We start from the raw sequence: 20,841 nt of genomic DNA on the forward strand, positions 1-20,841 counted from the left end.
ATGGCACTACCATCAAAGGACGGACCCCGTATGTACAATAGTGCAACCACTACACGGGCCACAGGAATCAACACTCTGCCATCAAAGCACGGGCGAGAGGCTCAGCACAGCTACCGGAGCCCGTCACCACGAACAATAGAACGGCCATCCAGGTAAACCCTACAAAGTCACCTTGTTGAAACGAACTGATTATGTTTTGATTACATATAATATCACGGCCACTATTTTCATCCTCGTTCTATCTCATATTTGTACTAAACAGGCATGGCCATTTTAATCTCGGAGAACTCTTGAGAGGCCGCTTAGCTGTGCAGCGTGATATTTAATAGAAAGATGACTGCCATATATATTTATTCAGAGGCAAAGCCTAGATGAGGGAAAATTCCTGAGCACAGTAAACAAGGTTCCGAAATGACATTTTTTTTTACTGGTTGCAAGTGCTAATTGCTAGCTTCTCGAGGGGATAGAATTAATCACCTGCTCGATTTACAGTCTCGAGGCTGAGACCTCAGGATGCAGGCAATAAGAAAGGCTCGAGAGCGGTCTGTGCTGTGTGCCACACAATGTATTTTCGCCGGTGCGATGCCCATTGGTTTGTTGTGTGGAATGCTGTTTGTGCGTTGTGATGCACAATGTGGTCTCTTGCTATGAGCGATGTAGTTTATGCTCAATGCTGTGTGCGAATGTGCTGCACAGTGCGCTGGATTCTGAATGCTGTTTGTAAATGGAATGGACTGCACTGCCAGTGCGTTGTGATGCTCACTGATTTTTGTGGACTGTGACGCACATTGGTATGTCTGCTGTTTTATATATAGGTCTGCCTATGCTGTGTGTTCCACAGTGCCTTTTTTTCCTGTGTGATACATGGGTGCAGTGCTGGCTGGTGGATTTTGAAAGTGGTGCAAAAAATGTTGTACCCTTATGTAATATGCGAGTGAAGCGAGCGAGCCCGAACTGCAAAAGGAGGGTGCGGGGAAAATTTTGAAAAATAAATTGATTCAAATGGTGGGTTTTAGACCACATATTTACACAAATTGTTGAAAAAAGGGGGATCCAAATATAGCATTTTGAAGCACAATGTGAAGAAAACATTAGAATCAAATCAAAAATGTGCCCAATCCTCAAACTGGTCTGCTAGCAAAATGACCCCGAAGCCAAGCACATACAACCAACGGAAACCGGCCCTTTAAGTGTTTCCCACCTGTAACACATCTCTGAACCACCTATGTTTTCATTGTATATAATAATTAACGTGCTGCAGTTTGTTCTTCTTTATCTTATGCAACTTACAACCATTGACAAAGCCTATAGTCCTGGCTGGTTGTAGGTTTAATGTCACTCGTATTATATATCTGGACGCAATGACAGAAGTAGCACAATACCAGTGGGGCAGCACACTATGCTAAGTACAGATTTTTAGCTTAACGGTTTTAAGCCACGCTCATAATTACATCAGCTGCCCCTACGAGAGACCCCCCCAGTTTTTACACCCCACTTAAAGCCCTGCAGACACAGAAGTGTGTGTGTGTTTCTTTTGTATGTGGAGGGAGGCATGGTAGAAACGAAAGGAAAGGCTGTGCATGGTTTGAGGTGGGCAGGGTCTGCTAGTCTTTTGGACGTTACACTGCTTTGTTTGGCAAATGCTTACTTGCGAGGGCAAGCAGAGCAAACTGTTATTGGGTGTAAGACCTTAGGAAAAAAAGAGGGTCATATAAAATGCTAAATGTTCCACGGATTGGTTTTCCTGCAATAATCCATAACTTTGAAAGATAAAAATAAATGATCGGTATTATGGGCTCCAGTTGAAAATTTGAACCGCCTGAATCAATAAACAAGCATTTACAATGCAACGGTCTCGGCATTGTTAAAGTTAGAGCTATTGACATTGTAAATAACAATGCCGTTTCTTTAAATGTTTTAAAAACAAAAACATAAACAAAAATAATGTCATGAGCAATGCCAATAGCTCTAATTTTACCAATGCCGAGACCATTGCATTGTAAATGCTTGTCTTGTTAATACCAAGTGAAAATGCAACAGATGCTCCTATCCACAGTACCCTCGCGCGCCAGAGCGCGGCACAGCTGCAAGCAGGGAAGAGAGCAGCGCATCATTCTCGCGCGCCACTGATGGCCGAGAGACATGACCCAGTGACTTCGATGCAACACGGCGGTCCCGCAAGTAAAGTTCCAACATCCTCCTCATACATGTCCCTAATGCAGAGTGGGGCTGAGACTGGAGAAGTATTCCCTCCTTTATGCACTACTAAAATTAATCAGTAATGGACCTTGTGATTAACACGGAGCTTCTTAAATGGGCAAGAAATACCAACGAAAAATGCTGAAGCAACAATGCCATTATGCAGTGCATCACCTTGAAGCACTGTATTCAAGAAAAGGGAAAGAAAACTTGCATTACATGGCTCAAAGCGGCCTAGCAGAGACATACTTCAACCACAGCATTATTAATGGGTGCACAAGGCACAGCTCTCATGGGCTGCATGCAGGGCTCACATACACCCCATTCTTCACCACCCTGGACAAGCCACAGGGGCGGACTGGAGATTACCCCAAACACCTGCCTAACATTATCCACCCATTCCAGGAGACTTCAAAGTGCTGTCCGGGGTAGGGGAGTACTAGAAAGGGGCGAATGAACCCTGCCCGCATCTGCGGGACCCTCGCAGGTCTCGCCTAAAGCCAATTAGCCATGCTCCGGGCCTGCTGACCAGATGGAGCCTGGTGCAGACAGAGCTGCTGAGAGCTTTACTCTCGGGGGCTGCTCGCCTATTAGCTGCTGTCTGCTCCACTGCAGAGGCAGAGACGTGAAACCTGACTCCCAGGAGCAGCGCGTGCCCTCTGATGTGCATCCTCATACCAAACGGTCAAGGGATTAGAGAGAATACGATGACATTTCTAAGAGTCAACGCTACCAGGCACCGTGCACTCAACCAGCTAGAGCAGTGCAGCTACAGCGTGAGCTTGCTGCAAACATTGGCAAGAGGTGCATTTAAAGCATCAAAACGCCAGGGGCGGCAGCTAACGTGGAGACAGTAAACCCAGAGGACTCGCTGCTTCTCCTTTTTACCAGTTGGTCAAATTTCCTCACCCACTTTTATCTTGGCTACCAAGCCTGACGACAGGGCCCATGTATTAACACATGAAACAGTGTCACCCAGATATTAACTGCAGAAAGGTAAAACTCGAATACTGAGGTACCCCGTGCATAGTACCCCCAGGGGCACCCCGCTTTCCCCCCTCCCCCAAATTAGGTTACCCAATGAAAACACAAGAAACAGTTGTAAGTGGGTAACAAATGCTGCAGGTTTATTACATAATTCCAGGATATGTAATAGGTGGGTTATCTTACGGGCGATCCAAGGGCAGGCGGCCATCTACTTCACCTGCCCGCCTGATGAGCCGGGCAGCACGGGAACGACCCACAAGTGCTGCCCCCCAAGTGATTCTTTTACGATCACGTGCCGTTGAAATTCTACTCACACCCCCCCTCTCGGGGCGGAGCGTCGCATAGCAAGCCCCCGGTTGTTCAGGCCCACAACCGCCCGCAGGCCTAGCGGGGCGCCGACCGGCTTCCGGGACCTCTCTGGAGGCTCCTCGTTTTGGCTCAGGCACCACGTGGTGCCGCGCAGAGGTACCCTTTGTACCGGCCTGCTTCCAGATCGCCCTGTAACTCCGCCACAGCCCTGGAGGCGGCTAACCGTCGCAGCCAGGGCCCCCCACCAACCTAGCTCTTACCTGCACCCTCTGTTCACCAATGCTTCGCTTAAATCCAATAGAAACAGGTCCATGCCTATTTGGGAGAGGTGTACTCCATCTAAGTCGAAGTACCCCTTTACATTCCCCCGAATCATCTCATGGCGAAGAAAGCCCAAACCCCTTTGGGACGTGAACTTACGCATTGCTCCATTAATGCGCCTCCTGGAGTGCTCTACCGCTTCTAAGGATTTAGCCCCCCGCCAGGACCTGCGGGGGATGATCTCCGACCACACGATCTCACACTCGCCCAGACGCTTGCAGATTTCCCCTAAGCCTCTTTTCATGGCTAATAGCAGCAATCGTCTCCCTAGGGTAACAAGGTCGTTCCCACCCAGGTGGATCACCAACAGGTGGGGCAAGGTGGATCCGTGTGCTCTTAGTCTCTGCTCGATCTTATTCCTGAGTTCGAACCATCTCATCCCCGGCACCCCCATCCATTCCACTTTGGTCTGAGAGAAGTGTCGCATCCAATTCCGGTGCGATGCCCATTGGGCAGCCCGGGCGACAAATGAATGCCCGATCACCCACACCACTCGTCCTAATAAAGAGGAGACATGGTGTACACACAAGTTATTTAATCAGAAAGGGTGATTCCAACGATACACACTATAAAATCACAAAACACATTGACTAAAGGCTGCCTCACGGGCGAACATATATCTTATAACAATCAGATTCCCAACGCCCTAATTTCTTCACCTGTGCGGCCTCTAATCCCGCCAGGTGAGCGGCGGTGGCTGCGCCAATGCGGAAGGAGTGGCTGGAATACCTTCTGTCCGGCCGGGCGAGCCCCACCCTGGCTAAACTGGCCCTGATTACCTGCTCGAACTGGTATCTAGTTACGGGGGTACCATTCGAATGCAACAGAAGATAACCAGGGCCGGGCGGTCTGTGCTCCAAAAACGCCTTTACCCATTGTACTGGGCAGAACCTGGGGTCACCTAGGGGCTGAAGAACCACCCTGATCCCCCGCCCCACCTGATCAGTCTTGGACTTGCGTAAATGAATGGTCAGTGACCCGGAAATAGACACATCTGAAATTGCCAGCGCATCCCCTGAACAGTCGACCTTGGACCTAGCCACTAACTCGCTGACTCTGAATGCCCCGAAAAATGCTAAGCAGAATGTGGCTGAAAACAGCGTGGCCTCGTAATGAGAGTAGGTGACTAGCTCGAGAGCCCCTAGCATGCCTTTCAGGATTTCGAAATCAATGGGGGCTCGATTATCAGGGGCCCTGGGCTCCTCCCTAGCCCAACCCTTCAAGGCGGCCCGGATGGAATAGGAGTTAGTGGGATCCGCCCCGCCAGACAACCTGGTGTCGTGGCTTACGGCCGCCAAGTGACTGCCTACCCATGAACGGCTTTTTCCCTGTCCCCTAGCCCACACCAGAAATGCTCGGACCTGGGACACCAACGCAGCCCCTGAAGTACCCAGCGCTACAGAAGTTGCTCTGAATGTTGCCATGTGGGCGCTGTAACGCTTTCTGGTACCTGGGGCCAGAGCTCTTTCTCCCATCGCCTTCAGGCTCAGTCCCACTGCAGGATCCTCCATAGATGGTCCGGGAATGGGGTCATCTGCGCTCTCGCCCGCGGCCAGGCCTCCCTGAATCGGAGCCACTGAAAACGAGAAAGAGCGTCAGCTGCCACATTTTGAATACCCTCAATGTGCCTGGCTTTAAACTCCACATTGATGCGCAGGCATGCCCGGACCAACTCCCTTAGTAAGCACAGCACCAGCCGGCACCTGGCGGACTGGTTGTTAATTGCCTGAACGACCGCCATGTTGTCAGACCAGAATACCACCTTTCTGTCTGACAACGCCGCCGGCCATAGGTGTAATGCAACAACAATCGGGAAGAGCTCCAGCACAGTAACATTTTTGGTGATCCTACGCCTGCGCCAAACATTGGGCCATCCCTGAGCGCACCATTCCTCACCCAAGATAGCCCCGAAACCTTCCCTGCCTGAGGCATCTGTGAAAAGACAAAGTTCCTGACTGTCAATCCAGGGCTGCTTCCAAATTACCGTCCCATTAAAGCGGGCTAGGAATTCGCTCCACACGACCAGATCCTGTTTCAAACCTGACCCCAGCTTGACCCAGTGATGTTTCTTTTTTATACCAGCGGTTGCCCTTGCTAACCTGCGGGCAAAGACCCTCCCCATGGGTATGACCTTTACCGCAAAATTCAGAGTCCCTAGCAGGCATTGGATTTCACCCAGAGTAGCCTTGTCCCTACCCAGTAGATCGCAGATCTCCTGACGCAAGGCCTGTACCTTATCCGCAGGGAGTCGGGACACGCCCTTTACCGTGTCCAACTCGATGCCCAAGAATACCAAAACCTGCGCCGGACCCTCGGTCTTACCAGGAGCTAAAGGTACGCCCAAGTGTCCTGCCAATTCCTTGAAACATTGCAGCGCCCGTGCACAATCTTGCGAGTCAGCTCCCCCGATGAACAGGAAATCATCCAGGTAGTGGGTCACTCCCTCAATGCCATACCTGTTTGTTAAGGCCCACTGTAGGAAGGAGCTGAAAGCCTCAAAGTACGCACAAGACACCGAGCAACCCATGGGCATACACCTATCATAAAAGACCTGGTCCCCCCACTTGAAGCCCAGAAGGTGTTGGCTGTCCGGGTGTACTGGTAGCAGCCTGAAAGCCGATTCGATATCCGACTTGGCCAACCAGGCTCCCTTCCCTGCCCTCCTGATCATGTCGACTGCCAGGTCTAGGGAGCAGTAAGACACTGAGCATCTACCTTCGTCAAGCCAGGAATTCACGGAGTCCCCTTCTGGGTGTGATAGGTTGTGAATAAGTCGGAAAGCCCCTGGCTCCTTTTTTGGTACCACCCCCAGGGGAGAAATCACAAAGTGGGGCATAGGGGGTGAGGAAAATGGGCCCGCCACCCTGCCCAAAGACAACTCCTTCGCTATTTTATCCCGCACTACCTCCGGGTGTTCCCTAGCTGATTTCTGATTTTCCGCATCCCTGCTCACTAAGGGGCCTTGATAAGGAATGCGGAAACCGTCTAAGAAACCCTCAGAAATGAGGGACCCTTCCCTGCTAGTGTATCCGCGGAATGCGCTGAGGAGGTTCTTTACGCTGATGGGAGAGGGCCCTTTCACATGGTCGTGTGGGGCAAGGTCATGCGCGCTGGCAGATGTGTTCGCGGGGGGCCAGAGCGCAGGAGGGGGAACCCCCCCTGGGCTACTTGCTCGAGGAAGGCTTGTCGGGAGTGTCGCGCTTGGAGCATACGGTGGCGGCATGGGGTGCCCCGCACACGCTGCAATTGTGTGAGAAACGGCCTGTTTTGCCCCAGGAGCACAACCCTGCATTGAAGAGCCTGCAAGTTCCAGAAGACCGTGCCCGAAAGCCAGGCCTGCGACCCCCCCCACGGCCGCCCCGGTCCTCACGATGTCGATAAAAGGAGAACGACACCGAAAGTGTTAAAGTGCAACTCTAAACGGAGGTGTGGGCTGCACAAGGAGCCAGTAATAGTCTTCGCAAATGCAGCCCAAGTCCTGCTTTAAGCAGTGGAGGGTCTTTAGGTCAGTCTGATCACTCGGACATTATTTGTTTTTCTGCTTGTTTAAGATGCCCAGAAGCTGTTTTTCGTCAGCAGGGGATGGTGGCTCATCAAAGGCAGCAGCCGTGCCATCAGGGCTTAGGAGGGCAACCCGGCCCAGGGGGTGGGTCATTTGGCTCCTCGAAGTCAGCAGACTAATTACTGATCACTTCAAAGAAACGAATAGCAGTCCCTCCCAGTTTTTCCCCCAAAAAAGAGATTTGGGTCATCACAGCCCAGACAGCAGCCGAGCTCAGATACAACCACTTTTCCTAACCGTGGATAAAAACATGCAGTACCGTTTTTTTCTGCAGACTGTAAAGGGTCCCCAATAGAAGAAAAGAAACAGACATTTATAAAAAATAAATTAAAAAATTAAAAAAAAAAGTCCTACCACTTTACCTAGAGAACCGCGAAATGACATACAATTTGCCCCGCTCTTCCATGTCTAGCTCTGGCTATAAATAACAGCACCACGTTCTTGAATTGTGCAGTGTCCTTTGTGTTCTCTTCCTGCCCACACCGGAAGCACGGTGCGCCACGCACTATAAACACAACCTTCGCATCAATGTGCAGGATTCCTAAGGCCGAGGAAGGCACAAAGACCGCCTCACCCAGGAGCCGAGTAAAAATTCAGCGTTTCCTGTGAGTCACTGCGCACATCCCACACGCGGGCGGCGGGCCCTGCGGCCAAGCTCAGCCCTCCAGCTGCCGGAATGCACTCCGGGGGAGTGAGGGAGGGGCGGGCGCCCTAGGCTGCGGGTGTGGAAGGGCGCTCTGGAAGAAAACTTAATAAAGTGTCATTTATGTAGCACCCAAAGCCAACATGCAGGGACTACATCTGCTGTTTGCAGCGGAAGCTACTCTCGAGGAAAGATGGGTTCACCCGGCACCCCCTCGCTCCAGAAGACGGCAATGAAAATGTCTCTTCATGGTAACCACTTATTTGCTAAAAGGGCTGTGTGTTATTAGCCATTTGACAAACAGCGAAGAATGTCGGATACTTAATGTCAGTAGAACATAAAATTACGCTCGCCCCTACAGTTCAATAGGCTGCCTTGTGAGGGAACGCGCATGCCCTGAGAGAAACCACTGACTATTCAAATAAGCCATACATTCATTCATGTACCATTGAAATGACTCGCTGGAGTAGTGAGGGGAAAACGATGGCGCTTGGGGAACCAGTGTGCCTCCATTGCAACCACGGAGTGTATGCACTATTTTTGCGGCGAAGAGCTGGTGGGCTGTCAAAGTAATCAGCTGAAACGAGCAGGGGGGAAACTTGGTCGAGGGGGAGTCGGTCCTAACCTGTTGAGCATATAAAACATCAACTGTGGGCGCGGGAAGAGGTGGTGCTAAGACCAAATGTTGACTGTCAACGACTTGCTCGATTACTGGGAGGCTTTCAGAGTAGACCCGAAATGCTAATTTAATTACTGTAGTAGCCTGCATTTGGATCGAGACATTAAATGTTCTACCCTACGTCGGTGAATGCTGAAAGGTAATACTTTTAGTCTGCTCGCGTAATCCTAAGTAGAGCATAATGGGTTTGGCTCTGACAGCCCTGATAAGGATCAAGGTGGCGCTATATGAAACAATAACTAAACTACAAAAATGTCCATTTCTCCTTCAGTTTGCTTTTTGTATGCACGTCTTGAAAACACTACGCCACCTTCTTTCGCACTGCAAAAGAAACACTTTATTACGCGGTTTTCCACATCTTGAGTACAACTCCTTTAAGTCAAACAAGTCGCTCCTCTTGTGAATAACTCACAACACGCACACAGTATCACCTCAAGGTGCTCCATTGTTCATCATTACACGCCTTCAAAAAATACAGACCCTTAAAAGCTTCACTAGTAAAATCTAAACATGCAACGATTTTGCACGATTCTGACGGGCACGCTACCTTGTAGTTGTCTTTTTTGTTGAGCGAAGTTTTAATGTTCGGTGCCATATGTGCTGTGTGTTGCACAGTGCTGGTCGTGCTGTGAGTCCAAATGTTGTTAGTAATTGTGATGGATGACACCGTCAGTGCTTTGTGATGCGCACTGATGTTTGTGCGTTGTGATGCACTGTGGTATTGGTGTTGTTTTATACACAGGGATGACTTTGTAGTGTGATGCAGTTTGCTTTTATTGTGTGATGCTCGGTGTGATGTGTAGTCTATAGTGAACAGTTTTTTTTTTTAATTTTATGATACAAAGTACAATAAAATGTCTACTGTTTGTGTTGTGACGTGCATTGGTAGCTGTGGTATCTGCTGAATAGTGCTGTGAGTGATGTGTGATGGACCGTGTTGTGTGTTTACTCTTTGATACACAACGTTAGTAATGAGTGTGATACACAGTGCAGTTTGTTGTTAGGGTGCTCAGAGTAGTTTGTACTCTGTGATTGGCAACGTTATGGGATTGGCTGTACTATTTGTACTGCAGGATGCGCAGTGCTGTTCGCACTGTGTGATGAAAAGTGTTGCTTGTTCTGTCCGATGCCATCGCAGCAAAGTTGCATACAAGAGCCATTCTGCCAAAATGTTCACTTCTCCTTCAGACTAGCACGTGATGCAGATGTGCATAAGCCAAAGTTGAACATTTACAATACTGCACAAATTTTAGGAAATGTGACCAGTACCACCACCTAAAAGCCAATTCAATTGCTTAATCTCGAGGCCAGAGCCATGTGTACTCAGCAAAAGAAGTAAACCTGAATTGTAGATCACCACTTCAGGGTCAACTGTTAGCCCTGCCTACCAATGACCTCTCTATTTTTACAACCTTTACCTGCCTAGACTCAGCTGCTCTGCAGACCTTAAAGGTGAGCGTTCCTAAATTCTTCTGCTGTGAAGCAAAACACATTGACTGAATGTGTGCAGCAGATATCCAAAGAGACAGAAACCAAACCCCCTGCCCAAGACAGAGACCATGGTAAAGAAAAAAGCTTTTTCATATAAAATGTATTTACATAAAAATTATTCAAGCATACTGATATGTTAGGATTTTTTTATTGATTCAGGCGATTCAAATTTTCAACTGGAGCCCATAATACCGATCATTTATCTTTATCTTTCAAAGTTATGGATTATTGCGGGAAAACCAATCAGTGGAACATTTAGCATTTTATATGACCCTCTTTTTTTCTAAGGTCTTACTCCCAATAACAGTTTGCTCTGCTTGCCCTCGCAAGTAAGCATTTGCCAAACAAAGCAGTGTAACGTCCAAAAGACTAGCAGACCCTGCCCACCTCAAACCATGCACAGCCTTTCCTTTCGTTTCTACCATGCCTCCCTCCATATACAAAAGAAACACACACACACTTCTGTGTCTGCAGGGCTTTAAGTGGGGTGTAAAAACTGGGGGGGGTCTCTCGTAGGGGCAGCTGATGTAATTATGAGCGTGGCTTAAAACCGTTAAGCTAAAAATCTGTACTTAGCATAGTGTGCTGCCCCACTGGTATTGTGCTACTTCTGTCATTGCCTCCAGATATATAATACGAGTGACATTAAACCTACAACCAGCCAGGACTATAGGCTTTGTCAATGGTTGTAAGTTGCATAAGATAAATAAGAACAAACTGCAGCAAGTTAATTATTATATACAATGAAAACATAGGTGGTTCAGAGATGTGTTACAGGTGGGAAACACTTAAAGGGCCGGTTTCCGTTGGTAGTATGTGCTTGGCTTGGGGGTCATTTTGCAAGCAGACCAGTTTGAGGATTGGGCACATTTTCTTATTTGATTCTAATGTTTTCTTCACATTGTGCTTCAAAATGCTATATTTGGATCCCCATTTTTTCAACAATTTGCAGTAAATATGTGGAGTAAAACCCACCATTTGAATCCATTTTTTTTCAATATTTTCCCCGCACCCTCCTTTTGCAGTTCGGGCTCGCTCGCTTCACTCGCATATTACATTAGGGTACAACATTTTTTGCCCCACCACTTTCAAAATCCACCAGCTACCACTGTATCTCACAGATATTCATTTACCTTGGTATGATTGGAGGAGCCCTGAACGGTTGGGGGTTGCCTGAGGGAGTGCCACCCATTCCCTGACTCCTGCACCACATGGGCTGTAGGGACTTGTGTTACGCCCCTGAATTGCAGTAATTAATGAACATAGGTGAGTAACCTAATAATGTTACAAATTAAACTACTTGCCATGATGATCACATTCCACACTGCTGTCAATATAGTCACCTTGTACTACAGCCTTAGTATAGCACAGCACTCCCCAATTACTTGGCCTCTTGGCATTGTCATAGACAGACACACTCTTACAGCATATCACACTGTCCTTCCGCTGACCCATCACCCATCAGGATAGACATTCAGCCAATGATCACAGACTATGGCTGCTGCTGCCATGTGGCAGCCACTTGTGTTATTAGTTGCTTTTTTCTGCCACCTCAAAGATTTCAGGAAAAGATGAGCAGGCAGTGGGAAGGAAGAAGAGGACTGTTTTTTCCTGTTCTGTTTCATGAAAGTTTGTTCCTATTTAAGTATATATTCACATAGATTTTTAATACAAACAGCATTTACCTCTCCAAACTCTAGGAAGATGTGCCCGGGGCGGAGTATTACCAAGTGCCTTGCTCACCTCGGTCCCACAAAACAGTGCTCATTTAAAAATATAATACCCCAAACAATAAATGCAACATACCTCTACAATTTGCCCGTTTGTCTCTTGTAAGCTCTTACTCAACTCTGTGTCCACCAAGTAAATGTCTTTGCTATCAACAAACGACACGTACATCACAGCCTGGAATTAGAAAGGAAAGTTGTTATTGCAACATACGTGGCATCAGTATTTTTCTGCATTATTTATTAGAGGTTTTGACAACTGACCGCCTATAGTGAACAAAATTCAGTTCTATACCTTCCACCATGATACAATAGTGAAGGCACTGAAGAGAGAGGAAAAATGACACTGATAAGGAAGCAGCAAGAAAGGCAAAAAGTTGACGAAACTTACAGCTATTTTGTCAGAAAAAGACAATGGATAATTCAACAACCACAAAGGTTGAGGGTAAGAGCAAAGATAACTAAAGGGTGGTAACGTAGCAAAGCTGTTGACTAGGATTAGTTGGAATTGTATATTAGTAGAAAGCCAGGATACCTTTACTCGTTGTGCGTGTCCCCAAAAGTGACAGGTGCCACGCCCCCCTCGCTGTGTCCTTAAAAGTGACAGGTCCCAAACCCCTATGATGGATGTAGGTGACCATTTGACCCAAGGGGCGGTCTACCATAGGGCGGGGCTGCTTATGGAGATAGCAGCGAACCAGAGCCCTATGATGGCGGTTTGCCATGTTGTGGTGTAGAGGTGCCCGCCCCTTTTAAGGGCTGTTTAGGATACATATAAGGCCTCCTTAAGAGCCTTGTACAGCAAGCAGACGCCGAAAAGGTGCCCATAGCAAAATGAAGAGATTCAATCCGTTCGTGACAAGGCCCGTGTTGGGTGGCTCCCAGCCCACTATCAATTGATATTACCGCAGCTTAACACCCCTGGTAATGGACGAGAATGCTCAACAAGAAACACCTAAGGATATGGGCTGCGACGTTACTGGTTTTGGCAATAACCTTTGTCGGAGTGTGGAAGAACTCAGTCTCAAGGATTGCGTATGCCGGATGTCCCCGATTATGGTCGACAGCAGCGAAAGTGAAACTCGTGTAGTGGCAGAGTGTATGCTGGCCTCAGCATCGTGGACATGGAGGAATATGAAGAATCGATAGTTCCACCTAACACACCCGTCTATGAAGACAGGGGGCTTCAGGAGGATATGGCTCCTGAGAAGGTCGGTGTGCAACAGCCGGGTACAAGCGGCGAAGATGATGGGGCATCACAGGACATTTACGACTCTCAAGATTTCAGAGCCACTGCAGAGGGCAGTGAAAATGCTGAGGTTAGTAAAAATGTTATGAGCAGGCAGTTACATAACGATGTATTTTATTTCTTCAACTAACGGTCTGTCAATCTTTCTTCTTTTTGACCCCTAGAGAGCAACCCCAGCTGGATGCACCTGCTTCATAATGAGCTATGGTGAAGAAGCTGTAGCACCTCCTAACACACCCATCTATGAAGACATGGGCCTTCAGGAGGATACGGTGCCTGAGAAGGTCGTTGTGCAGCAGCCGGGTACAAACGTCAAAGATGATGGTGCATCGCAGGACATTAGCGACTCTCAAGATTTCAGAGCCACCACAGAGGACGGTGAAAATGCGGAGCTTAGTAAAAATAAAAAAAATATATATTATGCGTAGTCAGTTTCATAATGTTGTATTTTATTTCTTCAACTAACGAAATGTCAATCTTTCTTCTTTTGAACCCTAGAGAGCAACCCCAAAAAGGCCTGCGGCAGAGTGGCGGTCTGCAAAAGCAAGCAATGTGATTTTCAATTGTCCGTGGTGTTCAAAACAGGCTGAAAGTTCCACATGCCAAACCAGTGATGGGTGCGACAAGTGTGTATGCGGCTCTAAGAGCGGCGCGTATGAAAAGGAAGATCCAGATTGTCCACCCTGATATGTTGAGGATCGTGTCAGCGGCACTCAATGAGATCCGATACGCCCATGACCCGAGCTTAACATGTATGCAGGGGCTGTGCACGGCTTTTGATAGAAAGATGATAGAAAGACTCATAGAAAGGCGTATGTGTAATCTGTATAAAAAAAATAGAAAAATAGGGTCTTTGGCCCCCCGAAGACTATTTTAAATAAGGTCTTATTTAACGTTACATGATGGCGTGTATTTAGAACAAAGTAGTAGAATGTTACACCGCAAGGTGGCTATGTGTTAATCCGTCCTTACGATGCTTACTGTGAAAATGTAAAGTACCTTCTGTGTATGTTTTGTTAAAATATTTCTTTACTTTTAATAAAAGGTCCTTATGCAAAACAAGCGTCATTCATTGCCTGGGGTGTAACGGATGATAACATGCCGGGGGCCCGGTTAAGGAAACTTTAAGGGCTGTAGATGAAAACGAACCTGTAAGCAGAGACCTGGTGAAGACGTGGTTATCAGGAGAGGAGGCGTATTCACTCCATAAACCCACCAGAAGACGCTTTAAGAGGCGCCCTACAATCGTTAATGCGCAAATAGATTATCAATGGCAGGCGGATATCATGAGCCTTCAAGATATAGCAAAACATAACAGCGACGCTCGTTATATATATACCGTCATAGACGTCTTGTCCAAGTACGCCTACGTAGAAGCGCTACGCGATAAAAGTGGGGCTAGCGTCACAGCCGCGTTTTAAAGCATTCTTCGAGAAGGGACAAATTCCTCAAAAACTACAAACAGACGCCGGTAAAGAATTCTTAAACAAGACATTTCAGAAATTATTAAAGCACCACGGTGTTCAACATTTTGTAACACACGCAGAGGTTAAAGCAGCGGTTGTAGAGCGGTTTAACAGAACTTTAAAGTCTAAGATGTGGAGGTTTTTTACGGTCCACAACACCTACAGATACGTCGATGTTCTACAGGCTTTTTTAGCTGTATATACTGCTAGTTATGACAGGACCATCAAAACAGCGCCCATATAGGTATCTCTTAGTAATTCTTTATCTGTTTGGAGAACGGTGTATGGGCGTAATTTCGCTATAAAGGTGAAGAAGCCTATTTTTAAAAAGGTGATCACATAAGGATTTCAAAATTGAGAGGTGTCTTTACGAAGGGCTACCAACAGACTTTTAGCGACAAAATATTTATAGTGGAAAGTGTGGAGCTTAAAGAAGGGCTGTATATTTACAAGTTAAAGGACTACGATGGGGAATCGGTGTCAGGGGTCTTTTACAAGAAAGAGTTACAAAGGATACCCGACGATCTGCACAGTGTGTATAGGGTTGAAAAGATTCTGAAAAGGAAAGGTAGAGGTGTTGATAGCCACACATATGTCAAATGGCGGGGTTGGCCGGAGAAATTCAACAGTTGGGTGTTGGCCAGCTCCCTGAAGGGTGTGTGAGCTGAGGACCATGTAAAAGCTGCTGTTAAGATGGAGACAATGCCCTTTTATATCACCCTGCCGTCCGACGCTTCTAAAGGCATGTTCCCCGGCAACCAGATTTCTAATTATACTGTGAAATTGGCTAAGCCTGTGGACCTGAAAGGGGATTGAGAGGTAGCCCTAACCGAGATCCAATACCCTAGAACCTGGAATACATTTACACAGAGCGAGGCTAAGTTTTACATAAAGCGTGAGCAGGACCCTGTGAGCATGGACAAGAGCATCCCATACGGCTACTACCCAGCCGTTTCAAGTGTTGTCGATGCCATCAACAAAGCCATAGGCAGCATCGAAACCTATATTAATGCTCATCTGTCGCTAGACAACGTCAGAAGGAAGGTGTTTCTTAAAGCCCCTAATCGCACCACGTCGTTAAACTGCTCCGGTAAATTAAGAAGAGTTTTAGGCACAGTACAGAATGCGAAAAGTCCGATCACACGTGCCCTGATATTAACGGGGGGTTCTACACGCTCTATGTGTATAGCGATATTGTAGAGGCCCAGAGGATTGGCGATAGTTACTTGCCACTGTTAAGATGGGTCCATGTACAGGGCAAAAATAATACGATGGTCCATATTCAATTCAACAAACCCGACTATGTCGCAGTTTCTAAAAAACATTTTGACACTATTTCAATTATGATCTTCGATGATCAGTCCGTCCCAGTGTCCTTTAAATACGGGAAAGTTATTGTTAAGCTTCAGTTAAGACCGAGACGCGACAGAGGCTATTAAGCAGGCATCATGGTGGTTGTGAAAACATACGGGGACCCGTCTATGTACAGGGACTATTACCGAAACCAGGCTGGATATGGAGGTCCTCTGTACATTCAAGGGTCACCGGTTATGTACGGGGCTGGTCTAGGAGGTTTCTTCCGCAGTCTGTTTAGAAGAGCTATGCCCTTCTTGAGAAAAGGCCATGAAATTGCAAAATTGCATTTTAAAGTGGCGGCTACAAACATTGCCCAGGATGTGATAGGGTCTGTTACTTCGGCGGTTGCCGAACGCTTGAACAAGCAGCCACAAGAAGGCGCTGGTTTGGTGTACAGGCCTCGCGCCAATGTTAAAAGGAAGCGCCGCGCTTTGAGCGCAGAGGATCGCCTGCCCCCTATAAAAAAAGGAGGAGTTCTTCAAAGCGTGCTCAGAAAAGAAAAACCCCAAGATGGAAGAGAGCTTCGAAGAAGAAGAGAACCGTCTCTAAAGTAAATATTTTTTAAAGCGGCGCAAACTAAAGTATGACCTTCGTACACTTCGAAAACAGCTTCTTCATGGAGGTATCACCTTTAGCCGCTTTGACGCCTCTGGCCCCTATAGTTTTATGTATCAGGGTCCACGGATATGTATATGGATCTCAACAATACACTACTCCATCTAATGTGTAAAATAATAAATGCGGATGGTTCCGACATAGCAGCAGACGCTAAAGTGGCGACGATCGCTTACCCCCTAGCAACATTGTTTAATCAGGTGGACATCACCCTGGGCGATCGGCTCATCACACAGAGCGATAACATGTACGCCTACAGAGCCTACCACGAGAGCATTCTAAATTACAGTAGCGACGCCCTCGACACGCAGCTTTCAGCGGGGCTCTTCTACAAGGACACAGCAGGACACTTTGAAGCCAAGGAGCTGGACGATGACAATCAGGGTTTTGTAAAAAGAGCAAGTTTTGCGGCGGGCAGTCGCCAGTTTGACCTCCCGGGTCACATACATTAAGACCTCTTCTTCCAAGATAAACTGCTCATCAACGGAATTGATCTTAAGATCAAGCTCACTCGCAACAAGGACGCATTCGGTCTCATCAGCGGGGATGCGGACCAGTACAAGCTGGGCATACTGTCAGCGAGTCTGTTTGTACAGAGGGTGAAAGTGTCCCCGAGCATCAGACTCGCTCACGCCGACGCTTTACAAATATCAAACGGCAAGTATGCGAACTGCCGGTACCCGATTAACTCAGCTGCAGAATTTATTTCTGGGACAAATACCCAAGCTTATCATCATCGGATTTGTGGACAAAACAGCTTTTAGCGGCGTCTACGGCTCAAATCCCTTCAATTTTAATCACTACAACATCAACTATGCTGTGCTGGTCCACGAGGGCACTGTGATTCCTGCAAAACCCTACACACCCAGTTTTATAACCTCCAACTACATCAGGGAATATCAGGGGCTGGTTTAGATAACCGGGAAGCATCTACGGGACTGTGCAGTAGCCGTGTCAAGAGAAGGCTATGGGGCAGGATACACACTGTTCGCATTCGACCTGACTCCCAACGTGGAAGACGGCAATCACTACAAACCGGTCAAAAACGGCAATCTAAAAGCTGAAATACTATTTAGTAATCCGCAACCTGTGAATGTGAACATGGTTGTATTCTCGGTATTTGACTGCATCATTCAGATCAACCACGCCAGACAGATTTTGTTTGACTATCTTTAAAAGTTTGTGAAAGGGACACAGTGCAGATACGGGACTTCTTAAGCAGGCATAAATACGCTAGGAAATACTTTTTAGGTGTTTTCCCTAGCGATGGGTTACCAGCCGAAATAGGGCCGGAAAGATCGCTCACCCTAGTCTTTAACACAGATCCTCATTACAAGGGTGGAACACACTGGGCGGCCGTGTTTATAGATAGTGACAAGGTTACAGTGTTTGACAGTACAGCCGAGTTCCCTGAACACAGTATCTATACACCGCCCATATTCAAGTTTGTGAAAAAAGCTGCAGCGAGGGTTGAGTATAACACGCTAAGGGACCAGGATTCGCTAGCCATCACATGCGGGGAACACTGTATTTATTTTAAGGGACCAGGATTCGCTAGCCATCACATGCGGGGAACACTGTATTTATTTTATCAGTAAAATGTCGGAGGGTGTGGCGTTTAGAAATTTCTTTAATCTATATTCGAGTGACCTTGTTAACAATGACAGTCTAGTTGTGAAATATGTATAAAAAAAACACAAGGGCATCGGTCAGACCTGTGAAAACAGAATATAACGTTTTTCAAAATTGTAAGGGCCTGTAACGTGTGTATGTTTAATGATGAACGTTTGAGATAAAGGTATTTTTTGAAACACTCATTCAGACTATGTATCTCTATGCTGCCACATACACCATAATTAAAAATGTTTTAAAAGACGAGTGAGACGGGTTGAAAAGTTATAAAAGTGTTTATTACAAACAGTTATGTAGGTTGCGAATTACAATGACTTCCATTACTGAAGAAATATATGAAGAAAAATCAGACACAATTATACATGTAATAGGCACAGTTATTCAAAAAAGTCTGTAGAAACATTAAGGATTAATCCACGGATGGGACTTGGACAGCGGCCTTTTTCTCCGTACAGATGGCGCAAGTGGGGTACTCCATGTGGGGGATAGTCGTGGGGCGTCAGAGGCGGCTGATGATGGCGAGAGGGGTGTCTTTAAACTTTCAAGCATACGACGGTGATCGTTATTACTAACCCTGGGCGTAGTTCGCGAAGTATCGCTACGCGTAGCTACGCAAAGTGCACTTCGCACTACGCGAGCTACGCGTAGCACTTCGCGAACTTCGTAGTACCCTTTTCGCACTGTGCAAGATGCCATTTTCAATGTTTGCACAGTGCAGACAAGCATCCGGCACTGTGCAATCATTGAAAACAGCACCTTGCACAGTGCGAGCTGTAGTTGTCTGCCGCTCAAGTAGATTTTTACTCGAGCGGCAGCTTTCTCAACGCGGACTGGTAGTTTCTCATCGCAAGCGGTTGCGAGCATACGCGACAACTCGCAATGAAAAACCTGATCTCCCCGCTTTGAGAATCTCGCCGGGAGGTTTATTTTCCACGCTCGAGATCGGCAACTTGATGTTGCTGATCGCGAACGAGGAAAAAGTCTCGCCGGGATGTAATTTTGCTTGCTCGCGGTCGCCAACTTGACGTTGAGGACCGCGAGCAAGCAAAAAAAAAAAAAAAAAAAAAAAAACGAGTGTTTGCACTGTGCTACGTGCAATTTGCGTAGTGCGAAGTAGCACAAACTTCGCAAACTATGCGAGCGTAGCGTAGTGCTTTGCCCAGGGTTAGTTATTACCCAAGAGTGTGGAAGGGATGTTGAGTTCAGCGGCGGTTCGTAGAAACTGATCCCAACCTCTAGGAGCATTTAGATGCGTTAGGGTCTTGGGGTGCGTGAGACCTTTGACTAGATCGTACATGTGTAAACCAACAACCGGCTGCCCCTTGTAGAGAAATTTGCCTCGCTCATTCCACACTGTTAGGTCTTTAGAAGCGGCGAGTTTACTCGTCAACATTTGCGCTGCCCCCCTGTGCCTCTGACTTATATTTTTTAGGAGGTCGTCAACAAAGATATCCGAGGGCGGGGTCTGGGCCGGTTCCGGCTGTTGGCGATGCGTAGCAGGTGCAGGCGTTGCTGGCTGTTCAGAGTCCGGGGCATATAAAGTTAGCTTATTTTTTTTTGGTATCCCACTGCTTGTAGTAGCGTAGAAAATTTTTAAGGGTGCTGGTGTAAAGGGTAGCTTTGCCGTACGGGTTTAGATCCGTCAGATTCAAAATGTCTTTAATTTCAGCATCCAGTCGTAGAGTCTCATTTCACCGTATATTCCAGGCATTGTCCGCAGAAGAGCCCAGTTGCTCCAGCTGTTGTCTAAGAACCAAATACATCTTTGCGGCATGCTCCATCACCGGCCCGAGAGGAGGCTTGTAATTAAGGGTATAGCTGTGCCCAGCAATGAGCCTATATACCCCCCAGACTGTTTCACCAGTTTCTTCTTGGTAATGAGTGAGGCCCTTTTATTACTGAGCTTCTTGATAAGATGTTGCTTCTTCTTCAACACCTGTAACTGGCTCTTTGATATAGGGACGTTGCCTTTTAGGGTGTTTAGGGCTATTTCTGAAATGGCCCCACTAAATCGTCAGAAGCAGCGCAGAGGAGGGCCTTTCTGTGCTGGGGACTGGCTGTAATCAGCATTTTCAGGAGAGCTAAATTGCGGCGTAGGCGGTCAGACATGGTCAACACAGGGTGTTTTAAGGGTTGGACTGCAAATGTCTCTAAAGGTCTTCAGCGTGACTTTTTATAGGCTCAGGACTTGGTATTTGGGGTGTAAGCGATGGGGAGATCAGGGGGAAAAATATGAGCCCTCAGTCTGTAGTCTTCTAGAGTGTTATCTTATAAGTCGACCAACAAGTAGCCGTGGGGTTTTGGTGTAGCGTCGTTGAAGGCTTCCATGAAGAAGTATGTGTTTCCCGGGTACATCTGTTTAGCTATGACGGATATTTGCTGTTTGTCACGGGGATTTTTAAATAAAACAAGGTATGAGGCGTTGAGTGCTATAGAGTGACTGTTTTTACCCTTGTAAAACAAGTTATGCACAATGTAGCATATGCTTAGATTGCGGTGGTATGAATATTGACGCATAAGTTCATCGACAATTACCATGTTTACAAGGGTCGGTGGCAGCAACTCATCGTCGTTGAGATTATCAGGTATACCTTCTATAAATCTG

At 47.1% G+C, this 20,841-nt stretch overlaps 1 protein-coding gene across 3 annotated transcripts in view; it reads right to left on the reverse strand.

The window, feature by feature from the left end:
• LOC146783837 (P2X purinoceptor 7-like) overlaps nt 1-20,841 on the reverse strand; it is a 580,759-nt gene that overhangs the window by 26,669 nt on the left and 533,249 nt on the right. For 2 of the 3 annotated variants that reach the window (XM_085635364.1, XM_085635362.1), the window contains one exon: nt 11,998-12,096. The exons of the other annotated variant lie outside the window; for it this stretch is intronic. In XM_085635364.1, the coding sequence (XP_085491490.1) occupies nt 11,998-12,096 (99 nt within the window). The remainder of the gene's footprint in view (nt 1-11,997; nt 12,097-20,841) is intronic. 3 annotated transcript variants of the gene reach the window in all.

Source organism: Triturus cristatus, chromosome 11 (assembly GCF_964204655.1).
Source record: "Triturus cristatus chromosome 11, aTriCri1.1, whole genome shotgun sequence".
Classification (NCBI taxonomy): Eukaryota; Metazoa; Chordata; class Amphibia; order Caudata; family Salamandridae; genus Triturus; species Triturus cristatus.